We start from the raw sequence: 21,205 nt of genomic DNA, 5'->3' as shown, positions 1-21,205 counted from the left end.
TTTGGATTATTTGTATCAATTACTTTGGCCAACAGCGTTTTCCTTTGATGTGTGCCTTTTAAAAACATTTCCACTTTTATTTTAGTTAGGATATTATAGGAAATGTTCACACACTTTTGGAAAGTGTTTCAAGAAATAGTTGTTTATAAAAACCTTCTAGTGAACTAGGGTGCACCAGAGAATTATTTTTATCTGACTGTTGTAATAAGTTAAATAGATCTATTATTCATCCTAAAAGTCTGTGGCTCAACTGTACTTAATCGTAAAAAATGCTCTGTTCAGGCAGCTGGTAGGTTGATGCTTTTTAAATATGAGTACACTATGACTATAATATAAACTACTGTAAAAAAAATAGTCACAGAACATCACTGCAGGAGATTCATACTTTGGTTAGGGTTAAGAATTAACATTTCAGTTTGGAAAGTAATTCTGCATCTGCAAATCTTCTGTAACACAGATGAAGGCAAATGAAGATAAAATTCATTATAATAATGTACTGTAATAATATAACTTTTTGAAATTATTTTATTCAACCGTGTACTTTGGTGTGTATTGTTGCTACAAAGCTATTAACCCCTTTGCTGAATTTTATATTCATATGCTGCTGCTTCACTTGTCCGTACTCAAAACAATTCCAGATTTACATGGGATTTAGGCAGCTGACTTCTGTTAACCTCTGCGTGTGGCCACATCCTATTTAAAGGTTTATATCTTCTATCCTGAGGTCCAGAGATCTTCTAGTAATGGGATATTATGCATATTGTAGAAAAGTTTGCTATGGGGATTTTGAGTCACAGCAGCCGTAAAATTTTATTTCTTTTGATCTAGTCCACAGAAAAGTGATAAACTTTCAGGTTATGGTTTTTAAGTTCACTATATTTTGTTTGCTGGTAAAAACTATTGCTGAAAACCAGGTTTAAGACTAAACACAATGAAGGATCTATTGTATTTATCTCAGTGTTCTCTTAGAACTGTTATTTTGGAAGGGCTAAGTTATAGAAGTGAAATATGAAGTCCATAACTTACACTAAGTGAATCTTTTAGCAGGAAAAAGATCTCAGAAAAAAAGTCTTCACATTTATTTGAAAAGTTTTTAGTCTCCTTGTTGATCTTGAGAAGTTTATCTTTTAAGGATCATATACATTTTGTCAGTCATAATAAAAGCTGATACGTTATATAAAAATGATTGAAGTTACAAGGTTAGAATTAATAAAATGGTCTCTACACATTCTATAAATTTGTCAATAGCTTTACATTATTCACTAGCTCACTATTAACTAGCAAAACTAAAGATAACTAGCTTTGTTCATTTGTATATGGGGATACATTTAGTTTGATTTCATTTCTTTTTTTGGTTATTTTACTGGCATAGACCCTAATGTTGCAAACAGATGTAATTGCTTAGATCCACATTAAAATCAGCAGAGAAAGATAACAGGCCAAAATGTTTTGTATGCAAAAAATGTAAAAAAAGAAGGAAAAAAAAAAGGGCATTCATGGCTCCCAGAAAGTAGAGGTTTTTAAAATAAGACCATCATTAGATTTCTCCACCCCGCACCCCCTTGACTCATCTTCGACAGTTGCTGTCCATCTCCTTTTCTCTGGCTGTTCCACCAGTTTTTTGTTTTCCTTTTCTTCCCCTTAACCTATTCCCAATTTTATTTTACTCTTGAGTATTTCAGCTGTTTCTCTGATGCAAAATGTTCAGCCATGTCAGGCCTGTCTTTTATTAAAGTGGTTTAATAAATGGAAGATAGGAAATTAAAATCTGATACTCCAGAAAAAACTTTTCTTCTGCGTGAGTATCTGATATAACCATAAGAATTGAAAGTAGAAAACTTTACAAATTGTTATTGTACTACTAGCTAGATCAGGGGTCGGCAACCTTTGGCACATGGCGTGGGCCGGGCCGGTTTGTTTACATGCTGCGTCCGCAGGTTTGGCTGATCACGGCTCCCGCTGGCTGTGGTTCACTGTCCCAGGCCAAAGGGGGCAGCAGGAAGCGGCATGGGCCGAGGAAAGTGCTGGCTGCCGCTTCCTGCTGCCCCCATTGGCCTGGGACGGCGAACTGCGGCCAGTGGGAGCCACGATCCGCCGAACTTGTGGACGCAACAGGTAAACAAAGCAGCCCAGCCCGCCAGGGAGTGTACTCTGGCGAGCCGTGTGCCAAAGGTTGCCGACCCCTGAGCTAGATAGTGGTGCTTCCTGTGATTGGTCACAATTAATCCACCTAAAACTAGTATTTCTGCTGGGGGGGGGGGGAGCCAAAGGGGAAAATATGAGGAGTATTCAAACAGACAAAATCCGAAGGACCTGTCTTCTATGGTCATAACTGGGACAAAAGTCATGCTCAAATATTACTAAAACCAGAGTGTTAAACATAGTGCTAAAGTAAAGTCTTTATATTCTAAATTGCATGTGCTCTCATTTACAGCAATGCAGAGTGTGGCTCTGGGGTCTACCAGAGTACAGACAAGTAAATATTTATGGAATCCACATTTCTAATGCTGTATTTCTGTGCCCTGTAAAAAATGTAATAGTGTGAAGTAAGGCTTTTGAGCCATGTCTGTTCATACTGTTGGTAACCTTACTACTGCTGCCCAATTGCATATATATCTATAGTGCAAACAATAAAAACAAAGATACCAGGGAATACAAAGATACATCAGTTAGTGGCTTGGATCTTTCAAATTGGACCATCTTGACCAAGGTCTAACCTTTCTGAGGTGAAAGAGAATGATTGGGACTGTTGAATTGCAGGTGAACTACATGTATAATTTTGAAATTCTTCAACTAGGCCTCTGTACGTTTCCAATAATGGGAGATGTGCTGCTGGTGTAGCAGGATTAATGGAAAATCTCCACCTGTTGGAGCACCCATGCACTCTCCCTCAGGGCCCCAGATGTTCTGCAGGCAAGGATATAAAAAGAGAGCCCCAAGTGCCTCGGTTTCATAAGACTGTGTGGTATTGCACAGACCAGGAACACTGGCTGAGTGTCAGACCTAGCTCTCTGGAAACAGTTTCCAAGTGCCTACCTTTAGATAAGTTAATTGTTAGTTCATAGTTTGTAGATAGTAGTAGAAAACTTGGGGGCCATTAGGTGCAGACATGCTGGCACTTGTTCTCAGATCTGTGATGCGAGATACTAAAGCTAAGAGATGGGAGTTCAAGAGGTGTGCTTTATGTTCAGTTTGTAATCCCCGTCCTGACCTGATCTATAAAACTGCTAGCCTCTCTTTTATATCACCTTTCAAGATCTGTTTTGCCCTCGTGCTGACATGAAACTTGCCAACAATTTATTGCTAGGCTCAGAGGCCATCTTGCAGGTGACTGATGGGTAGTTAGGGAAAGCTAATATTATGGTATAAATTAATATGTATATAAAATGAGATTTGTCTCCTCAACCCACATCCTTCATAAGTTGATTCCCATTTTAAAATGCAAGTAATTTGGGTCAGGGACATGCCAATTACTATGTTTATAAAATGTTTTGTACATTGAAGTCCTGATTAAAATCTCTTGACACAACCATAATATGCATATTTAATAACTAAATAATTAGGCATTGGTAACATACACTGGGTGATTATAAATATATAATCAACGTATAAAAATGAGATGCAAATATCCTACTCATGCCAGCTTTATTAACTGGTATTTCTAAAATTATTTTTTGTGTTTTTTAAGTAGTTTTGGGATCTTTTTAAAGGAGACTGTGGGGCAAATTCATCCAGAGTGCAAGTCCCTTGAAGTGACTGGAACTATATCAGGAATGAGTTTGTCTTCATAATTGTGGCAATGAAACTTTGCATGGAATAGTCAATGTACATAATTACATCTGCTCCTCAACAATGTGCTTGTATGTGGTCCAACAGACAGCTGTCTGAAATTTAACCTTCTTGAGATACAGGTCACTTGAATTCTGATTGTTCATTGGAAGTCTTTGCAGACCTTACACAGCCAGGGTATGAGTACATTTGTTGTTTGAATCAATCAAACCTACCCATTACTATTTTTTTCTTTCTTTATGCTGCAGAATCTTCTTTTGATAACTTTTTTATCATGTTCCGCTTCAAATGGGAAACACAGAGGGACAGTAATACATAGCACATTACAACTAAAGATCTTGTAACTTGGGATGCAAAATTATTTGTGCTGTTTAATGCGTGTCATCGTGATATGAACCTGAGCACCTATTATATTTAAGTGATTTCTGATGATCTGTTTGCTAGTGATCTAGAAAATGGTGTGTGGTGGTTTATTTTATATTCATTCTTTTAAAGTGTTCCTTTAGGCATAACAGAGCAGCACCAGAGAATGAATGAAATATTGGAGGGGATTCTCTGGAAACTTGGTTACTGACTGCAATACAGAATACTCTGAAGGTCAGGCAGAGTATAGCAATAAATTGGAACAAACTCAAGTCTTGCAACATCAGAGAGAGTTTTACTCTGTTTCCCTAGAGGTCAGTGTGCTGATATACTACAACATTTCAAGGATTGATATCCCAACTAGTTTATCTGTGAACAGTATTCCCTACCATTTCTTTGAGGGGCATCTGTCTAAAGCAGAAGCATCCATGTGTGAGTTGGATAGGGTTACCATATGTCCAGATTATCCCGGACATGTTGGGATTTTGGGGTTTTAAATAGCCGTTCGAGAAGACTTTGTAAAAATCTAAAAAGGTCCGGGATTTCCCTCCCAATGCAGAGCGCAGCGCGGTTGACAGAGCAGCTGGGCCGGATTGAGCCGCTTGCATCGGGGCTTCCAGCAGCCAGAGCCCCTCCCCCGTTTCCCCCTCCCCCACAGCCTCAGCGCGCCGTGCCGGTCTGAGCAGCCCGGTAAGGAGTCTGGGGGGTTGGAGAAGGGGCAGGGGGCCCTGGGGGGCAGTCAGGGGACAGGGAGCAGGGAGAGTTGGATGTGTGTCAGGGATTCCGGGGGGGGGAGGGCGGCTGTTGGGGGGCTGGGGTGTGCAGAGGGGTTGAGGCAGTCGGGACAGGGAGCGGGGGGGGGGGGTTGGATGGGCCAGGGGTTCGGGGGGGCCTGTTAGGGGGTGGGGGTGTGATAGGAGTCAAGGTAGTCAGGGGACAGGTAGGGGGTGGAGTCCTAGGGGGGCAGTCAGGGATAAGGAGAAGGGAGGCTTAGATAAGGGGTGGGGTCCCGGAGGAGGCAGTCAGGGGTAGGGGTCCTGGAGGGGGGGATCAGGGGACAAGGAGCAGCGGGGGTTGGCTGGATTGGGGATTCTGTGGGGGGCAGTCAGGAGGCAGGAAGTGGAAGGGAGTGGATGGTGGCGGGGCTACCCCCATGGAGTGTCCTCTCTTTTGAAAGTTCAAATATGGTAACCCTAGAATTGAGTTGCCAAGGTTTACAAGCAAACTCGGCTAAGCTTTTTTCACCTGACCTACATAATCTCAGTCCTGAAGGTAACAATACAGAAAAGGTCCTTCCTGCTTTGTCAGTGCTATAGGTAGCATTGGAATAGATAATACTTACCCATTTTATTCTTTGTGCAGCCAGCAGTGAAGAGGTGGTTAAAACAGTTCCAAAAACAGTAGTGAACAAAGAGTAATATGCAAGTGACTTAAAAATTCTTCAGTGGTTTGCTTGCTTCTTAGAGAATCTTACTTTTTAAACCTGGTTGACAAGTGGTATCTATGAATGTTGACCATAATACTGATCTAATAACCTTCCTAATATGTGAGCTGCTTAGTATTCAGCAGAGATTGAGACAGAATATTACATGAGACATTCAATCTGAAACCCTTCTCGTTGATTTGTTTTTGGCATCCTAATTGATGCATCTGAGCAAACATGTGATTTGAGATTCAGTTTTTGTTAGGATTGAAGACCACTCAGATGCTGTTCTGGTGTGTCCTTTTCAACTTAACTGTGGTGGGTTTTAATCTGCAGCGCGCCGTAGAGAATGTCTGCATAGTATCTTGTAAACATTTTCCTCATTTTATTTCTAGATTAAAACAATTTCTATTTATTTGAGCTTCAGATGATTTGCAATTAGCTTTCTCAAATGGACCCAATAACTTGCTTAAAACTTCCAGTGTGGTAATGGTAAAAAGTAAACAAAAAATCATTAGTGAAATAGATGGCCTTTTCCTAGGTTGTTATCTTGCACCCAGTTTATTCAAAGTAATGAGTCAGTTTTTCTCTTCCTGTTTCAAGGAAATGAATGGCATGCTAAGGAGCATGCTTTCGGAATGGTTTTCTACCGGATTCCTAAGCCTGGAGCGAGTCACCTGGCAGTCACCTTGTGAAGTGCTTCAAAAGATTAGTGAGTAAGTGTCAAGAATTTCCAATGTTTGTTGATGTAGTTTGAACAATGGGTTGGCCCTTTTGCAGGCCCTTGTGCAGGTCCCACTTCAAGAAATTGCATTCCTATGCTATAATGCAAAGTATGATTAAAGAATTGCAACCTTATGCATATTATTTAGCACATGCATTGATTTTAACAGAATTATGTAGATCATAAACAATATCCTTGGGGTGTGAGATGATTCATACTTATGGTCTTTTTCAACATAAATTAGAGTTGTAGGCTCTGGGAGAGTATGCTTAGAGCAAAGAAGAATATCTCTTTTGATGGCCATAAAAGACACCCAAGTCTATTCTGCTGCTGGTGAATTCTACACAGTAAGGAGGCAGTATAGTGTACCAAGACCATACATCTAATCAAATATTATTGTAATTCTTCAGCAGTCATGTATAGTGGTCATTTAAAGTATGTAAAAGCAGCAAAGATTCCTGTGTCTTTGAAATAAAGACTGTGAATGGCTACCCAACTACAAAACCAGTTTCTCCTCCCTTGGTTTTCACACCTCAACTGCTAGAAGAGGGTCTCATCCTCCCTGATTGAACTAACCTCGTTATCTCTAGCATGCTTCTTGCTTATATATATATATATATATAATACACACACACACACACACCTGCCCCTGGAAATTTCCACTACATGCATGCGACGAAGTGGGCATTCACCCACGAAAGCTCATGCTCCAGTACGTCTTCCTGCCTCGCGCCGCTTCCTGCCTCCCGCATTGGCCTGGGACCGCGAACCGCGGCCAGTGGGAGCCGCGATCGGCCGAACTTGCCGACGCGGCAGATAAACAAACCGGGCCGGCCCGCCAGGGTGCTTACCCTGGCGAGCCGCGAGCCACCGGTTGCCGACCCCGGTCTATAAGGTGCCACAGGACTCTTTGCTGCTTTTACAGATCCAGACTAATACTCCTCTGATATTTAAAGTATGCAGAATCCAGTATAAAATATACAGTTAAAGCTTTGTTATCCAGCATGTTTGGGGAACGGGTAAGTCAAAAATTCTGGTTAATTCAGGGGGAAGGAGTCTGGATGCAGGAAGAGGCTGGGAGTTGGGAGGCCAGGAAGGGGGCATGCGGGGCACAGGCCCTGGAAGGGAGTTTGGGTGCAGGTGGATGCTTGGGGCAGGGGCTTGTGGTGCGGGCTGCCGGATCTAGGCAGTGCTTACCTCAGGCGGCTCCCCACAAGCAGCGACCTGTCCAGAGAGGTGCAGCCAGGAAGCTCCGTGTGCTGCCCCCACCGACCCTGCAGCTCCCATTGGTGCGGTCCCTGGCCAATGGGAGCTGCGGAGCCAGTGCTTGGGGCGAAGCGGGGGCAGCACATGGAATTGACTGGCCGCGCCTCTCCCGACACGTCGCTGTTTGCAGGGAGCTTCCTGAAGTGAGTACCGCCTGGATCCGGCACCCCAAAACCCCTCCCACATCGCAACTTCCTGCCCTGAGCCCCCTCCCACGTCCAAACTCCCTCCCAGACCCCGTACGCTGCACCCACTTCTGAAATGCCGGTTTATAGAGCTTTCCGGTTTGTAAAGTGCTGGATAACACAGCTTTTCTTGTAAATTGAGGTCAAGTTTATACAAGTGCCTTGACAATCAACAATATTTATTTCTATCTTCAAAATTGATTCAGTTGGAAATGTGTGAATCAAAGTTCTATTGTGTTGAATTTTTTTGCCATACTTGAACTCTAAGAAAAGCTTTCAAGAAAACAACATCTCTAAGAAAGAGTTGTGAGAGCAGGTAACTTCACCTGTTCTTTGTATCACAAAGAAAATAAAATGGTGATACAATGGTGTTCTGCAGAACAAAAATAACTAATAGAAATCCAAGTCTTTCAAACTAGAGACTGGAGCATAACAATTTTAAGACTAAAGTGTTTGTTAAATGAGTATTTAAAAAGACGACTAAGGGAATTTGTGTTCTACAGAAACTTCTTAATAAAAGTTATTTAGTTTAATTAAAACTATATGTGATTAATCTGTGGATACTGATAAATTAAAGGATTTGAATAGAGTACTAAAACTAGTTGAGGAGAGACTTCACGTTCCTGTTTCACTATTACATGAATCCTTTTGAAATATTAATTTATAAAATCCTTTCACTAATATCTAGATTCCCTTTTCTAAAAATGACACCATTCTGTGCACATGCAACAAAAGTATTAGCAATAGGATGGGATGAGGAGGTTTGATTTTTAAATGTATTTGAAAATAGCATTCCATTAGGATAGACCAGTGGTTCCTAAACTTGTTCCGCTGCTTGTGCAGGGAAAGCCCCTGGTGAGCCGGGCCGGTTTGTTTACCAGCCGCATCTGCAGGTTTGGCCGATCGCGGCTCCCACTGACCGTGGTTTGCTGCTCCAGGCCAATGGGAGCTGTTGGAAGCGGTGGCCAGTATGTCCCTCTGCCCGCGCCGCTTCCCATTGGCCTGGAGCAATGAACCATGGCTAGTGGGAGCCGCGATCAGCCAAACCTGCGGATGCGGCCAGTAAACAAACCGGCCCGGCCCACCAGGGGCTTTCTCTGCACAAGCGGCAGAACAAGTTTGGGAACCACTGGGATAGACAGTAATATTAGGAGGAACCATTTTGTGCTTAATGTAGTGCTTTTCATCCAAAGCTTTCAAAGTTCTTTACAAGGGTGATCTCTGTTGTACTGTTGTAGAAACTGATGGCTGCGGGGATGTGATGTACCCAAGGTCTTTCAATGACTCAGTGGCACAGTGATCTAATCTGGTCTCCTCTGTAAAATACAAACTGCAAGTTGGAACTTACGTTCCAGAGAAGCCTATAGACAGACAGACAGAGGGTGTGTGTATGTGAGAGATATTTTACAAAATCTGTTATGTTACAGTTTGAGGGTGAATTTCATTTTCTCATTTATAGCCTGATCCTGCCCTACTGATGTCAATAAGAGTTTTGCCATTGACATTAATGGGAACAGCATTGGGTTGATACAGTGGGTTGTGTGAATTCTGTTTTTTTAGATGAAAATCTTAATTTTTTTAACCTCCTATACAGCTCTGAAGCAGTGCATCCTGTCAGAAACTGGATTGATATGAAGCGTCGAGTTGGGTCATATAGAAGGTGCTACTTTTTTGCCCACTGTGCAATCCCCAGGGAACCATTGATAGTCTTGCATGTAGCACTAACCAATGAAATCTCCAGCAGCATCCAGGTACAGTCAGCATATTCCATACCTACTCCAATGTTTAAATTGCTAAATAGGCTTGTTTTAAAAAGTTGGTTCAGAATGGATCAGAAGTCTGTGTTAACTTGGATTTTCAAAATGAGAGTTTAAGTTCTTGGTGCTACTAATGATACTACTTATTTTTTCAAGAATAACTCTAGTGAATGATGTAATGTGAATTGTAATCCAGTTTTAGAATAAGTAGCAGGAATCTTTGTTCATTGAAGAAAAATTCTATTTTGGTTGTTGTGTTAATGATACCTGCCAGTAATGGGTGGTCGGTCTCTTGCTGCCCTCTCCCCACCCCCCTCATGTTCTGCCGCTTTCTATAGTAATGGTGAGAGAGCTAGCTTTCAGAGTACAGTAAAAGCTGTGTTATCTTTACCAACCAGCATTTCTGGTCTTCAGTGAAAGTCTGGTTGGCGAAGGCTCCCTACGTGGCTCCCTGGAAGCGGCAACATGTCCCTGCTGCTCCTAGGCAGAGGAACGGTCAGGGGGGATTCGGAGTGTAGGATGTGGTGATTAGAATATCTTTTATACTGTGCTAGAGCTTGACTTTGTCTCAATAGATTGAATACAGTAAGAGAATGGAAAAAGTGTCGATATTAGTAAATTAGAAAGTAGTAAAATAAGTCTTGTGGTGATGGTAACTCTTACTAATTTTTTAATTCTTCTTTCACAGACCATAGTGAAAGAGGTTCCCCCTCTAGAAACAGAAGATATGAACAAAATTACTACAGCCATTTTCTATTCAATCAGTTTGACTCAGCAGGGACTTCAGGGTGTAGAACTGGGGACTCACCTCATCAAACGAGTTGTTAAAGAACTACAGGTAGGTGTGGTAAATTACACTTTGGGGTTTTGTCCTGCTGAAGTCCCTCTTTTTTCAAGTAGTCACTTGCCTCATTACTCAAGATGTAGAGCTGCCATGGATTCCCATTAAGTCTTTGATGACTTTCTAAGGGCTGAAAAAGTTTTTTCCAAACTGTATTTAGTAAATCGGCACTAAAACTTAATATTGGCTCCTTGATTTTCTGTTTTTTAAGAAATACGTGTCTCTCTTCAACTCATTTGGTAGCTTTCTTTAGCAAAATACCTCTTAGCTGACATAGTTACAAGGGATTTCTCTTATCTGAATGCAGATTTTTTTCTCAGTGCATTATAGTATGTTTTGTCATTGATAGATAGATAGATATACATACCCCTCTTATTAGTTGCCAAAAACAAAGAAATTAGATGTTTGAGGTTCAGATTTTGAAAATAATGAGGTTAGAAGCTGATGTAGAAGGTGTAAAATAAGACCCCTTGTGGTTCAAGTCCAGGGTACAACTCCTTCTCCTCCTCCTCCTCCTCAAAAATGTCTTTTCTTTACCTGATTGTTTTAAACCGTCAAAGTTGAACTCTTAGTATAGATATTTAGTTTCTACGTTGGTCTAGAATGTAGTATTTTGGCATAGTACAGAGAACTGTGGAATAGACTATTACAGATAAGTCTAGGTTTATTTATTATAGTAATTGCAGCTATTTATTTATCATTTGCAATTTCTTTGCATTGTTACAAATGTTTCACTGCAAGGTGAACAACTAACTGATCAACATGTCTCCTATTCTAACTAGAGCTGATCAAAAAATGGAGTGTGTGTATGTGTGCGCGCGCACACAGAAATCTTCCCTTTTTAAAATTTCCTAACCACCTCTAATTATAATAGAGTAGCACTGTATTGTGAACCCAAATAATTGATGTGGAGTTTGGATTGTTATAAGAATTTAGAAATAGCATGTGAAAGCACTAATGGATTTGAGCTTTCAGTTGTGTTGTAATTGTAAATAAAATGTCTCCGTGTGTCTGCTATTTTACCTGTTGTAACAAACACGTCCACCTTTAACTATTCTAGACTCTTGGAGAAGAGTTTATTTTTCTTGTAGCTGTTAGGAATAACTGTTGGAGGATCTGTTCTTCCTATTAAGCTGAACTAACATTTTTGGAAGTGTTAGTTTAGTGAGATAGAGTATTGGAGCATATACACACAGATACATAAGTCCTTACATAAATTGGGGCTATCAGAAGTACATATATTCTGACTCCTGTTTTAATCAGAATCATATACATCGTGAAGTAGTTGAACTTTAATGGGTCAGTTAGTTTTGTAAAGAATTTAAACAAAAGAATAATGCATTGATCCTTAGTGTTGCACTAAACAATTGCTTTGAACTGTAAGCAAGGTAGATAAAATATAGTGAAAGCATTAATAGTATAAGAAATGTTTAGTATTAAACAATACTCTTACTGAGAGAGGCATTAGGAAATCCTGACTTCTCATTTTATTAGGTTAATATTTAAGCAACCTTGGCATGTGGTCAGGCACTTACGTTCCCAGGGGTTGCCCAGAATCTGTTGTGGGTTTTGGAAAAATTTGGCTTTCTATTCCAGGATCCACTTCTGTATGAACTTGGTGTTAGATCAGACACTTATGTTATCAACTTCTTAAAAGTAAAGTTTTATTCAACAAAATTAAAATATTAAAAATGCAGTCACGTTTGCTTTTTTTCAAGATGGTACTGAAAAGTTTCAGTGCAAAACTACCAATTTAAATGTAGGGATGTTTAATGCCTGAGAGGCAAACAAGCCTCTCTTTCACTGTAACTACAGTGAAACCCCGCTATAACATGATAATCGTGATAAATGCAGGGTCATGTTATAGCGGGATTATGAAAATTTACCATTTCAAGCTGGTCAGTTTCTCTTGGGCAGAAAACGACTTGCATTTGAGAACTGCCCATAACGGTAACTGAAAGGGTGTAGCAATAATTAGTGACAGCACAAGCTAATCAACCTATTAAACGAGCCAGAACCAGCCTGAGAATGGCTGGGTTTGGACTTTGAAAACTGGAGTTTTGGGACCTGGCAGACTGGGGCTGGAGCGGCTCTCAGGGGAGCTGTACAAAGGCGCTCAGCTGACTCCCCTCCACCCGGAGAGGGAGAGCCGATTGCAGAGTTTGACACTGAGGAGTTGCTGATATTCAGAGCAAAGTTCATGCAACTGTTTCTGTAGCATCCTTCCCAACTGTCAGCCTGCTCCAGCAACGGGGGCTCTCAGCCATGCAGCAAGAGAGGGAAACACTTGGGGAGAGCAGGGGAGATGTGCAAGGGGCAGAGGAAGAGCGAGGAGCAGCTTGGGAGGAAAATGGCTCTTCTCGCCAAAAGGGGAAGCGGGGGGGGGGGGGAAGAGGGGAGAAAGAGGCAGTGGGGAAGGCACATTCCTTTCTTTTCTTTTTCTTTTTTTTTATTTTTGCTTCGGTGGCAGCTGGAGCCACCTTATTATTGCGTTATATCCGAATTCACGTTATAGCGGGGTTTCACTGTATCTCTTCGTAGATGTGGAGACTAAAGAACTTAATCACAAAAGTATCTGGAAAAGATGGGGAGTGAAATTTACAGACAGTGTTACAACCCTGTCATGCAAAGTGGTGTTCTCCCTTGATTTTAATGACAGCTGAAGATTCTCAGCAACTTAACGAATTAGACCCTACAAAGTTAGAAATCCTTTGGTGTCCTGAATTGGGATTCATAGTGTTGTTACAGAGAAATTCAAAATCCAAGCATTATAGGCATTAAACATTTTAATTTTGGCTTTAGACAGGCACTTAGGAAGTTGTCTTATTAAAAGTTTAGCTTGCTCATGTTAAGTGCCAAACTAAATTGCTGTGTTTTGCTCTACTTGCTGGGTGTCATTCCCATAGATATTAATATTATTAGTCTGTAATATTATTCTCATGCCTTGATTTAAAAAAAAATCCTTGGGGAGAATAAACAAAGGGTATAATGACAATGTGGGAAAATATGTACTATTATTTATTTGTTTACACTCCACTATATTTGATTAATTCAAAATCACTTAATTTCAAGCCTCTGTAACTTTTAATTTCCTAAGGAAGTGACCATGTTCTGGATGTTGCCATCTTGAAAATGTTTAAATGTAAAAATTAGTGAGAACCTGATAGCTGAGCATTTGGCAGAATACTGGAGCTATAATTTAATTGTGTATTGGAATCTGGAAAATTTTAGGAACAAATTGATCATCTGTACACAGTGCTTCCGAACAATGTGTTTATTTTGGAATACAGTCACTGTGCTTTTATGTATCAGTGTGCTGAAGATTTTGATTGTGTAATCATGATTTGTAAAAGCCCTTGTGATGGATGGCTATGAGCTATTTTCTGTTTCTCTTGGTCTGTTCTGTAACTAGTTTTTAGATCAGAGGTAATAGGGAAATATATTTGATGAAAACCAAAATAAGTGAGCAGAAGGAACACCTTTTTCTCTCAAAAAAGCCCCAAACCTTCATGTTTGAAGTATGCAAAAGAAAATTATTTCAAATAAATTCTTGCCAATGTGTTGGAAATAGAAATACTTCTGATGGATTTGCATTATGGAATAAGTATAATGAGATTTCTTGAAGCAAGGTTTTAAAGATTCTAATATTCCCCACTGTGGAAATACTAGTGCTGTCTGAAAAAGGTCACTAACTATTTTTTTTTTTAATAATGGTAGGGGATTGTATGAATTATATTTTTTTCACCATCTTGGTTTTCAGACAACTGAAACGTTTTTGCTTAATCTTAAAAAATAACAGAATAAAAACCCAAACAGTGAATCAAACTGAGAACAGATGTGACTGATTTCAACCCAAAAATGAAGAGATTGGGATGGGAGGAGAGGGATTGTTAGCAATTGAAAATCAACCTGTAAAATGGAAAAAACTTGACATTAATTTTAGACCTCACAACACACATCTATAATTATGTTTTGTATTCATACGTGTTGAAGGATGTTACATAAATATTTGACAAATATTTGTCAGTACATAAATATTTGTCAATTTATTACTTTTCTTTGTAAAGCGCTTTGAGATCTACCGATGAAAAGCTCTATATGAGAGTGAAATATTTGTGTATTCAGTGTTTTTTAAATTTAAATGGCACAGGGGGTCGCCATCAGTTTTACTGTTTCAATCTGTTCTAATGTCATAAAAGAATAACCTTTAAGTAGACTACAAACTGAGTTGAAAGCTTGTTCAAAATGATTATGAAACATTTTCTCTTTGTCTGGGGGAATTTTTGTGAAATTCCAAGTTCTTAATTGCCTCAGACTGAAAAACTTGGGCTTCATTTCAGCTTATGTTTTCCATAAAGTTTTATTATTAGAAAGATGAAAAAGGCTAAGTATGTCAGAAGAGCACTTAAAAAGTTTCCCAACAACCTGTTTGTTGTTGTTTTCAGGAAGTTATATATGAGTTGGATAATCACAAACTTGAGTAGAATCAAGAAGAAAATGATTGAGCTTTCTTCAGAAAGAAATAATATAGATATAGCAGCACTGTATTGAATGTAAAACATCTCAGTCTGTTGCAGCTCCACTGGCTACTACACAGCTCAAATTTAATGTAATGAATAGCAAAGGGGCCAAAATGATGCTGATTTGCTTGAAAAGAAAGGTTTGTGACTAAGGGAACAAGTCAAGGTGTCAGCTCACCTAATGATTAGGAAGGAAGAGTCAGCAAATGCTATTCATTCAAATGAAACAAATGTCTTAGTCATGGATATTCCAGAGGGGATGGATGGAATTTTACAGTACACTTAGGGCAGCTTTGTAACTAGTTAAGTTACAAAGAGATCAATATTTCTTTTAGTTAACATTTACAGAATTGGTAAACTCCCATTCTTTTGCAGAAATTGAAAGATAAATTTCTTAGAATTTATTGAATAGTCACACTCTGTGGAAAACAGAAGCATGAAAATACGGTATATTTAATCATTACTCAATATACCTAACTTGTCATTGTTGCCAGACTGTCATTCCTGTAGATCAGATGTTTAAACCATATTTGTTTAAACAAAAATACTCTCCCCTCTGCAAATGTTGCTGAATGTGGAACTATTTCACCTGCTTTATAGAATGTGTGTTCTCCTAAAAGTCTGATGAGGTAGTGCTTAAAATTTTTGGTGATGCTGGAAACTAAATTATTTAAATAAATGTTGTAGGAAAACCACTGAGAATTTGACAGATTCATGTGAGTAATTTAGATCTTTTATCATGTCTCAATACTGCTTCCCATCACGTCTGTGCACATGTAATCTCACTGCAATCCTCCAGGTCACTGGAACAGCATGTGTGCTTAACAGCTGGCATCGCAGGAGATGCTTCGTATTTTGAGGCTCTCTGCCACAGTCACAGCATCTCTTGGTCATCACATCTCTAGACTGGCCAACTCCAGTGCGGAGTCATTTAAGGCAATACCATGTAGTCCAGAGCTGATCTGTACTGAGTGGTAGGTGCTTGACTATTGGGAGCTGGCTTGCTGAGAATGTTGTTTCATCTGCTAACCTTGGCTTTAGTTTTCTCAATATGATCTCTAAAGGAGAGTGTGCAGTCGAGAGTAACACCAAGGTATATATTTATGGAATGAGTAAGTTTTTTGTCCCAAGCCAGCTGCCCTTGAATTCACATTTGGCGACTTGGTTTTTGAGATGGAATGCACTGTCTTGCATCTTTGCTGGGCTTACATACAGTTGGTTGGCTGCACAGTACTTGTCTAGGGTGTTTAGTGTATTCACCAGAGTACTGTCTAATATTCCAAACTCCTTGGGCTTTGTGGTGATGCACAGATTATCTGTGTAGATAAAGCATCTTTTGCCAGGGTAGCTTGATGGGTCATTTGTGTAGATGTGGAGTAATGTAGGTGCTAAAACACTGTTTAGCAACCCAGATTACCAAGGGTCAGTGTGCTGAAAATGTACTGTCCCAGATAGTCCTACTATATCATGACAGATTCTTCTGTCATTGCATGCAATATGATTAACAATAGTTGATTTTGAGTATGTTGGAAGTGTTGCCTTCTCTGATAGAGGTTGGAACGATGGCCTCTTTTGCCCATCATTAAAATGCCACATGCTGCTATGCAGCATTATTACTCAAGAAAGCATGATTTTGTTGGAGATTTACACAAGAAGTTTGGAATTAATGTACTGAAAAATTGTTTATATTAGTGAGACAAAAATTAGGAATGTATATACAGTTAGCCTTTCAACGTACTTTACCAGGAAGAGTATTAAATAAATGAGATGCATGGTACGCCTACATAATTGTGCTGTTTGTAAGAAAGGTGACCTAATTTTGGCAGAGTTGCCATGTAACGGAACAGTGTGTAGCAAAGAGATGATATGCTATTTTAATTTGTATGTTGTCCTCTTTCAGCTTTTTGGCATTAAATAAAGTGAAAACTTTTTAAGGTATTGAACGAATGATGCAGCAGGTTCATTGATTTCTTGAAATTTCAGATTCACAGACAACCACCTTTTTCTCCTTCTGGTGCCTCGTTGTAAAGCTGCCTCATTGTATCTTATTCTAGCCACATGGGCAATCAATGACAATATATATGATGTGTTCAGTTAGCCTCTTTCCTCATACCATAGTGATAGTCTTACTCTGTGTGAAGCTCTGGAAAGAGAGTTTTGTTTCTGCTGCCATTATCCACTACTTTTCTGTTGCAGTGAAATATTCTCCTTGCCTACAAGAAGGCATCTCACTTTTTCCACCTTAGAACAGTATTTTGGTTTGTCTCCATGATTTTGAATGAAAACCATTTAAAAAATAACGGGTATCAAAGGGAACCAATGTCAGAAAGCTAAAGTCAGACAAATTCAACTCTATGAATCTATGAAAAGCCACTTTTTAATCCCACATCTGACTTTTTTTATTTATTTATTTATTTATCTTTGTAAAAACAACTCTTCCTTATTTGGGTTCTAGCTATTTTATTTTTCTGTAGTGCCAAGATGCTAGTTGACTTGCAGACTTTAATTGGCTCATGAAATTTTGCTTCGCACTTTTCTATCTCCTCACATAACACCTTTTACAGCCAAACTTTAAGAAGAAATGTTTAAACACTTAAAGAACTACCATTCTTAACGATTTCTTTTCAAGTTTTAAATAGTCCCAGATGATGATGATCTTACAATATTGGAAACTGTCACAAGAATCTTATAAAATTCTGTAGGCAAGCAAGATTAATAGATTCCAACACCAGAAGGGACCATTGTGATCATCTAGTCTGACCTCCTCAATAAAACACAGACCCTAGAACTTCCCTAAATTATTCCTGGAGTGTGTCTTTTAGAAAAGCAACCAGTCTCGATATTAAAAATGCCAGTGATGGAGAATTCCCCACGACACTCTAGGAAACTGTTCCAGTGGTTAATTACCTTTACTGTTAAAAATGTATGCCTTATTTCCAGTCTGAATTTGACTTGCTTCAACTTCCAGCCATTGTATTGGGTTATGTTTTCTCTGCTAAACTGAAGAGCCCATTGTTAAATGTATATTCCCCTTGTATAGGTATTTATCGACTGTAATCAAGAGACCCCTCTTTGTTAAGCTAACTAGATAGATTCAAGAAGCTCAATCACTATAAGGCATATTTGTAATCCTTTAGTGATTTTCATGGCTCTTCTTTGAGCCCTCTCCAGTTTGTCAACATCTTCTTGTATTGTGGACACCAGAACTGGACACACTATTCCAGCAGCAGTCTTACCAGTGCCAAGTGCAGAGGTATAATAACCTCTTTCCTCCTCTTCAAGAGTCCCCTGTTCATGCATCCAAGGACCTGATTAGTTCTTTTGGCCACACTGTCTCACCGAGAGTTCATGTACAGGCAGTTATCCACCACAACACCCAAATCTTTTTCAGTCACTGCTTCTCAGGATAGAGTCCCTCATCCTGTAAGTGTGGCCTACGTTCTTTGTTCATAGACAGATGCATTTATATTTACCCATATTGAAACACATATATTGTTTGCTTGTGCCCAGCTTACCAAGAGATCCAAATCTCTCTGGAATAGGACACGTCACTGATAATTATTTACCATTCCCCCAATTTTTGGGTCATCTGCAGACTTTATCAGGGATGATTTTATGTCCCCTTCCAGGTCATTGATAAAAATGTTAAAGAGCGTATGGCCAAGAACTAATCCCTGCAGGAACCCACTAGAAACACTGTGAGTATCATTCATTACTGTGCTCTCCAGGTGTTTGAGTGTTTTAAACTACCCCGCAGTAGTTTCCACCCATCCTAGTATTTCTGGGACTATCTCACATTTGCAGGGTGATGAAGCAGTCCTGCAAACCTCACTTTCAGAATGTCAACATTTTTGTTTGTTTTTAAATAACAAAATGCAATATACTGCTGATACTAAAATAGATCATGTTTCACCACAGTGTTTCAGTGCAACATCGTGTTCACGTTTGTCCCGTTGGCCTTCTTAGTTATGCATAACTGTTCTCCTGTTACCTTGCACCTCTACTTTTTTTGTTTATTACATCTGTCTGGGACAGAGTTTAGGTTGTTTTTTGTTTGTTTGTTTGTTTGTTTTTTATTCAGCACCTAGCACAACTGGGTCCTCTGCCTTGATTGGAGCTCTAGGTAATTACAGAACTACTGTTAGGCCAGACTCTTATAAATGGAAGCCTTTTGACTCATTAAAGTCGAGAAAATATAGGTCCGTATCCAGTAATGTTGGAAAAACAAAAATTATTAATCCACTTGTCCTTTCTCTTTTCTATGGTGCCAAAAGCGCATCCATGGCAGTCATGATTTCCTCCTTCTCTCAACTGCAGAAACAGAATTACTAGCTTCCTAAAGGAAATTAAAGCTGCAGGTGAAGGAATAATAAATATTTAAAATGTCATAATAATGACATTTCTAGGTGCATATTGTCTTTCCTGGGATGAATACACCCTTTAAATCAATAAACTAGCAACTTAATGATCACAGTTTACTAGTTATTATATTTTATGAATGTTTCTCTCATAGAGCACACTATATTCTGAAAAGATTTAATTTTCAGTATGAAATATGGTACAAAAAAAATGGGGGGAGGGGCAAGGAGAGAAAGGGGCTTACTCAGTAGGATACCAGGAGCATTTATATTAAAATATTTTTTTTGAATCATAGCAATCAAAATAAGGTATTATCATCTTAAATCCAGTTTTTGTTCTGAAACTCAGACTGAATGAATGGCACCTCGCTAATCAGTCTGTGATTTCTAACCAACTTCAAACAGGCTAATTCTAACCAGTTCTTGTAGATTAAGATCACTTGTTTTTAAACAGATGTATTGTGTTTCCAGTCTTACAAAATCAGAAGCTCAGCCTGTTACATTGGCTATATTCAATGAAAATAATGGAGGGGACTTAGTAATCAAAAGCTTTTTCTTGTCAGCAAATTTTCAGCAACATTTCTCGTTTAAGATCAAAGCATAGCTTTGTTTACTTTAGTGTAAAAAGGTATGCTGACAACATAAACACCCAGGTGCACAAAGGATCAGTATGTCTACTGAAAGGATAAGAAAAAAATATAACATTTCAAAAAATCTTTTTGTAAGCGTATAGACGTTACTTAATAGAACATTGTTCTGTGTCAGCTTCAGAAAATTTTTGGTAAGAACAACTCCTTTGTGTGCAGTAGGATTTTTTTATATCAACCTATCAACTAGGACTGCTGAAGTCACCTTGCATGTAGCTACCTGGCCAAAGACCCTGATTTCCTAATTTAACTCCCCTTTCTATTATGTAATTTGGGTAGGTTGTTGGCAAGAAGGAGATGGGCCATAGAAGATTATTAGAGCCAGTTGTTTGTCTCTGAGGGTATGTCTACATTACGAAATTAGATTGATTTTATAGAAGTCGATTTTTTAGAAATCGATTTTATACAGTTGATTGTGTGTCCCCCCCACTAAGTGCATTAAGTTAGCAGAGTGCGTTCACAGTACTGAGTTTAGCGTTGACTTTTGGAGCATTGCACTGTGGGTAGCTATCCCACAGTTCTCAGAGTCTCTGCCGCCCATTGGAATTCTGGGTTGAGCTCCCAATGCCTGATGGGGCAAAAACATTGTCATGGGTGGTTTTGGGTACATGTCATCAGGCCCCCCTCCCTCCCTTCGTGAAAGCAACGCAGACAATCGTTTCACGCCTTTTTTCCATGCAGACGCCATACCGCGGCAAGCGTGCAGCCCACTCAGGTCAGCCACCGCTGTAGTGTCCTGGGTGCAGCTGGCAGCAGACGGTGCAGTGGGACTGTAAACCATTGTCATCAAATGACCGCTTCCACTGGCACTCTGCTCTCCTGCTTTCCTGGAGACACCATACTACAGCAAGCATGGAGCCCGCTGAGATCACCGCAGCAGTTATGAGCACTGTAAACACCACACGCATTATCCTGCAGTATATGCAGCACCAGAAACTTCAAAAGCAGGCGAGAAGGTGACGACAGCGCGGTGACGAAAGTGATGAGGACATGGACATGGACTTCTCTCAAAGCACAGTTCCTGGCAATTTGGACATCATGGGGGTAATGGGGCAGGTTCATGCCATGGAACGCCGATTCTGGGCCTTTGAAACAACCACAGACTGGTGGGACCGCATAGTGTTGCAGGTCTGGGATGATTCCCAGTGGCTGCAAAACTTTCACAAGCGTAAGGGCACTTTCATGGAACTTTGGGGGGGAGGGATAGCTCAGTGGTTTGAGCATTGGCCTGCTAAACCCAGGGTTGTGAGTTCAATCCTTGAGGAGGCCACTTAGGGATCTGGGGAAAAAATTGGTCCTGCTAGTGAAGGCAGGGGCTGGACTAGATGACCT

At 39.8% G+C, this 21,205-nt stretch overlaps 1 protein-coding gene across 1 annotated transcript in view; it reads left to right on the top strand.

Moving 5' to 3' along the window:
* Positions 1-21,205, top strand: part of MLYCD (malonyl-CoA decarboxylase) — a 49,642-nt gene that overhangs the window by 10,547 nt on the left and 17,890 nt on the right. Inside the window, exons 2-4 of the mRNA XM_044987148.1 lie at positions 6,179-6,291; positions 9,345-9,501; positions 10,196-10,345. Coding sequence (XP_044843083.1) covers positions 6,179-6,291; positions 9,345-9,501; positions 10,196-10,345 — 420 coding nt within the window. The remainder of the gene's footprint in view (positions 1-6,178; positions 6,292-9,344; positions 9,502-10,195; positions 10,346-21,205) is intronic.

The sequence above is a fragment of the Mauremys mutica genome, chromosome 14 (genome assembly GCF_020497125.1).
Source record: "Mauremys mutica isolate MM-2020 ecotype Southern chromosome 14, ASM2049712v1, whole genome shotgun sequence".
NCBI lineage: Eukaryota > Metazoa > Chordata > Testudines > Geoemydidae > Mauremys > Mauremys mutica.
The sequence above is the reverse complement of the archived record's forward strand: the minus strand, read 5'-3'. Positions and strand labels throughout refer to the sequence as shown.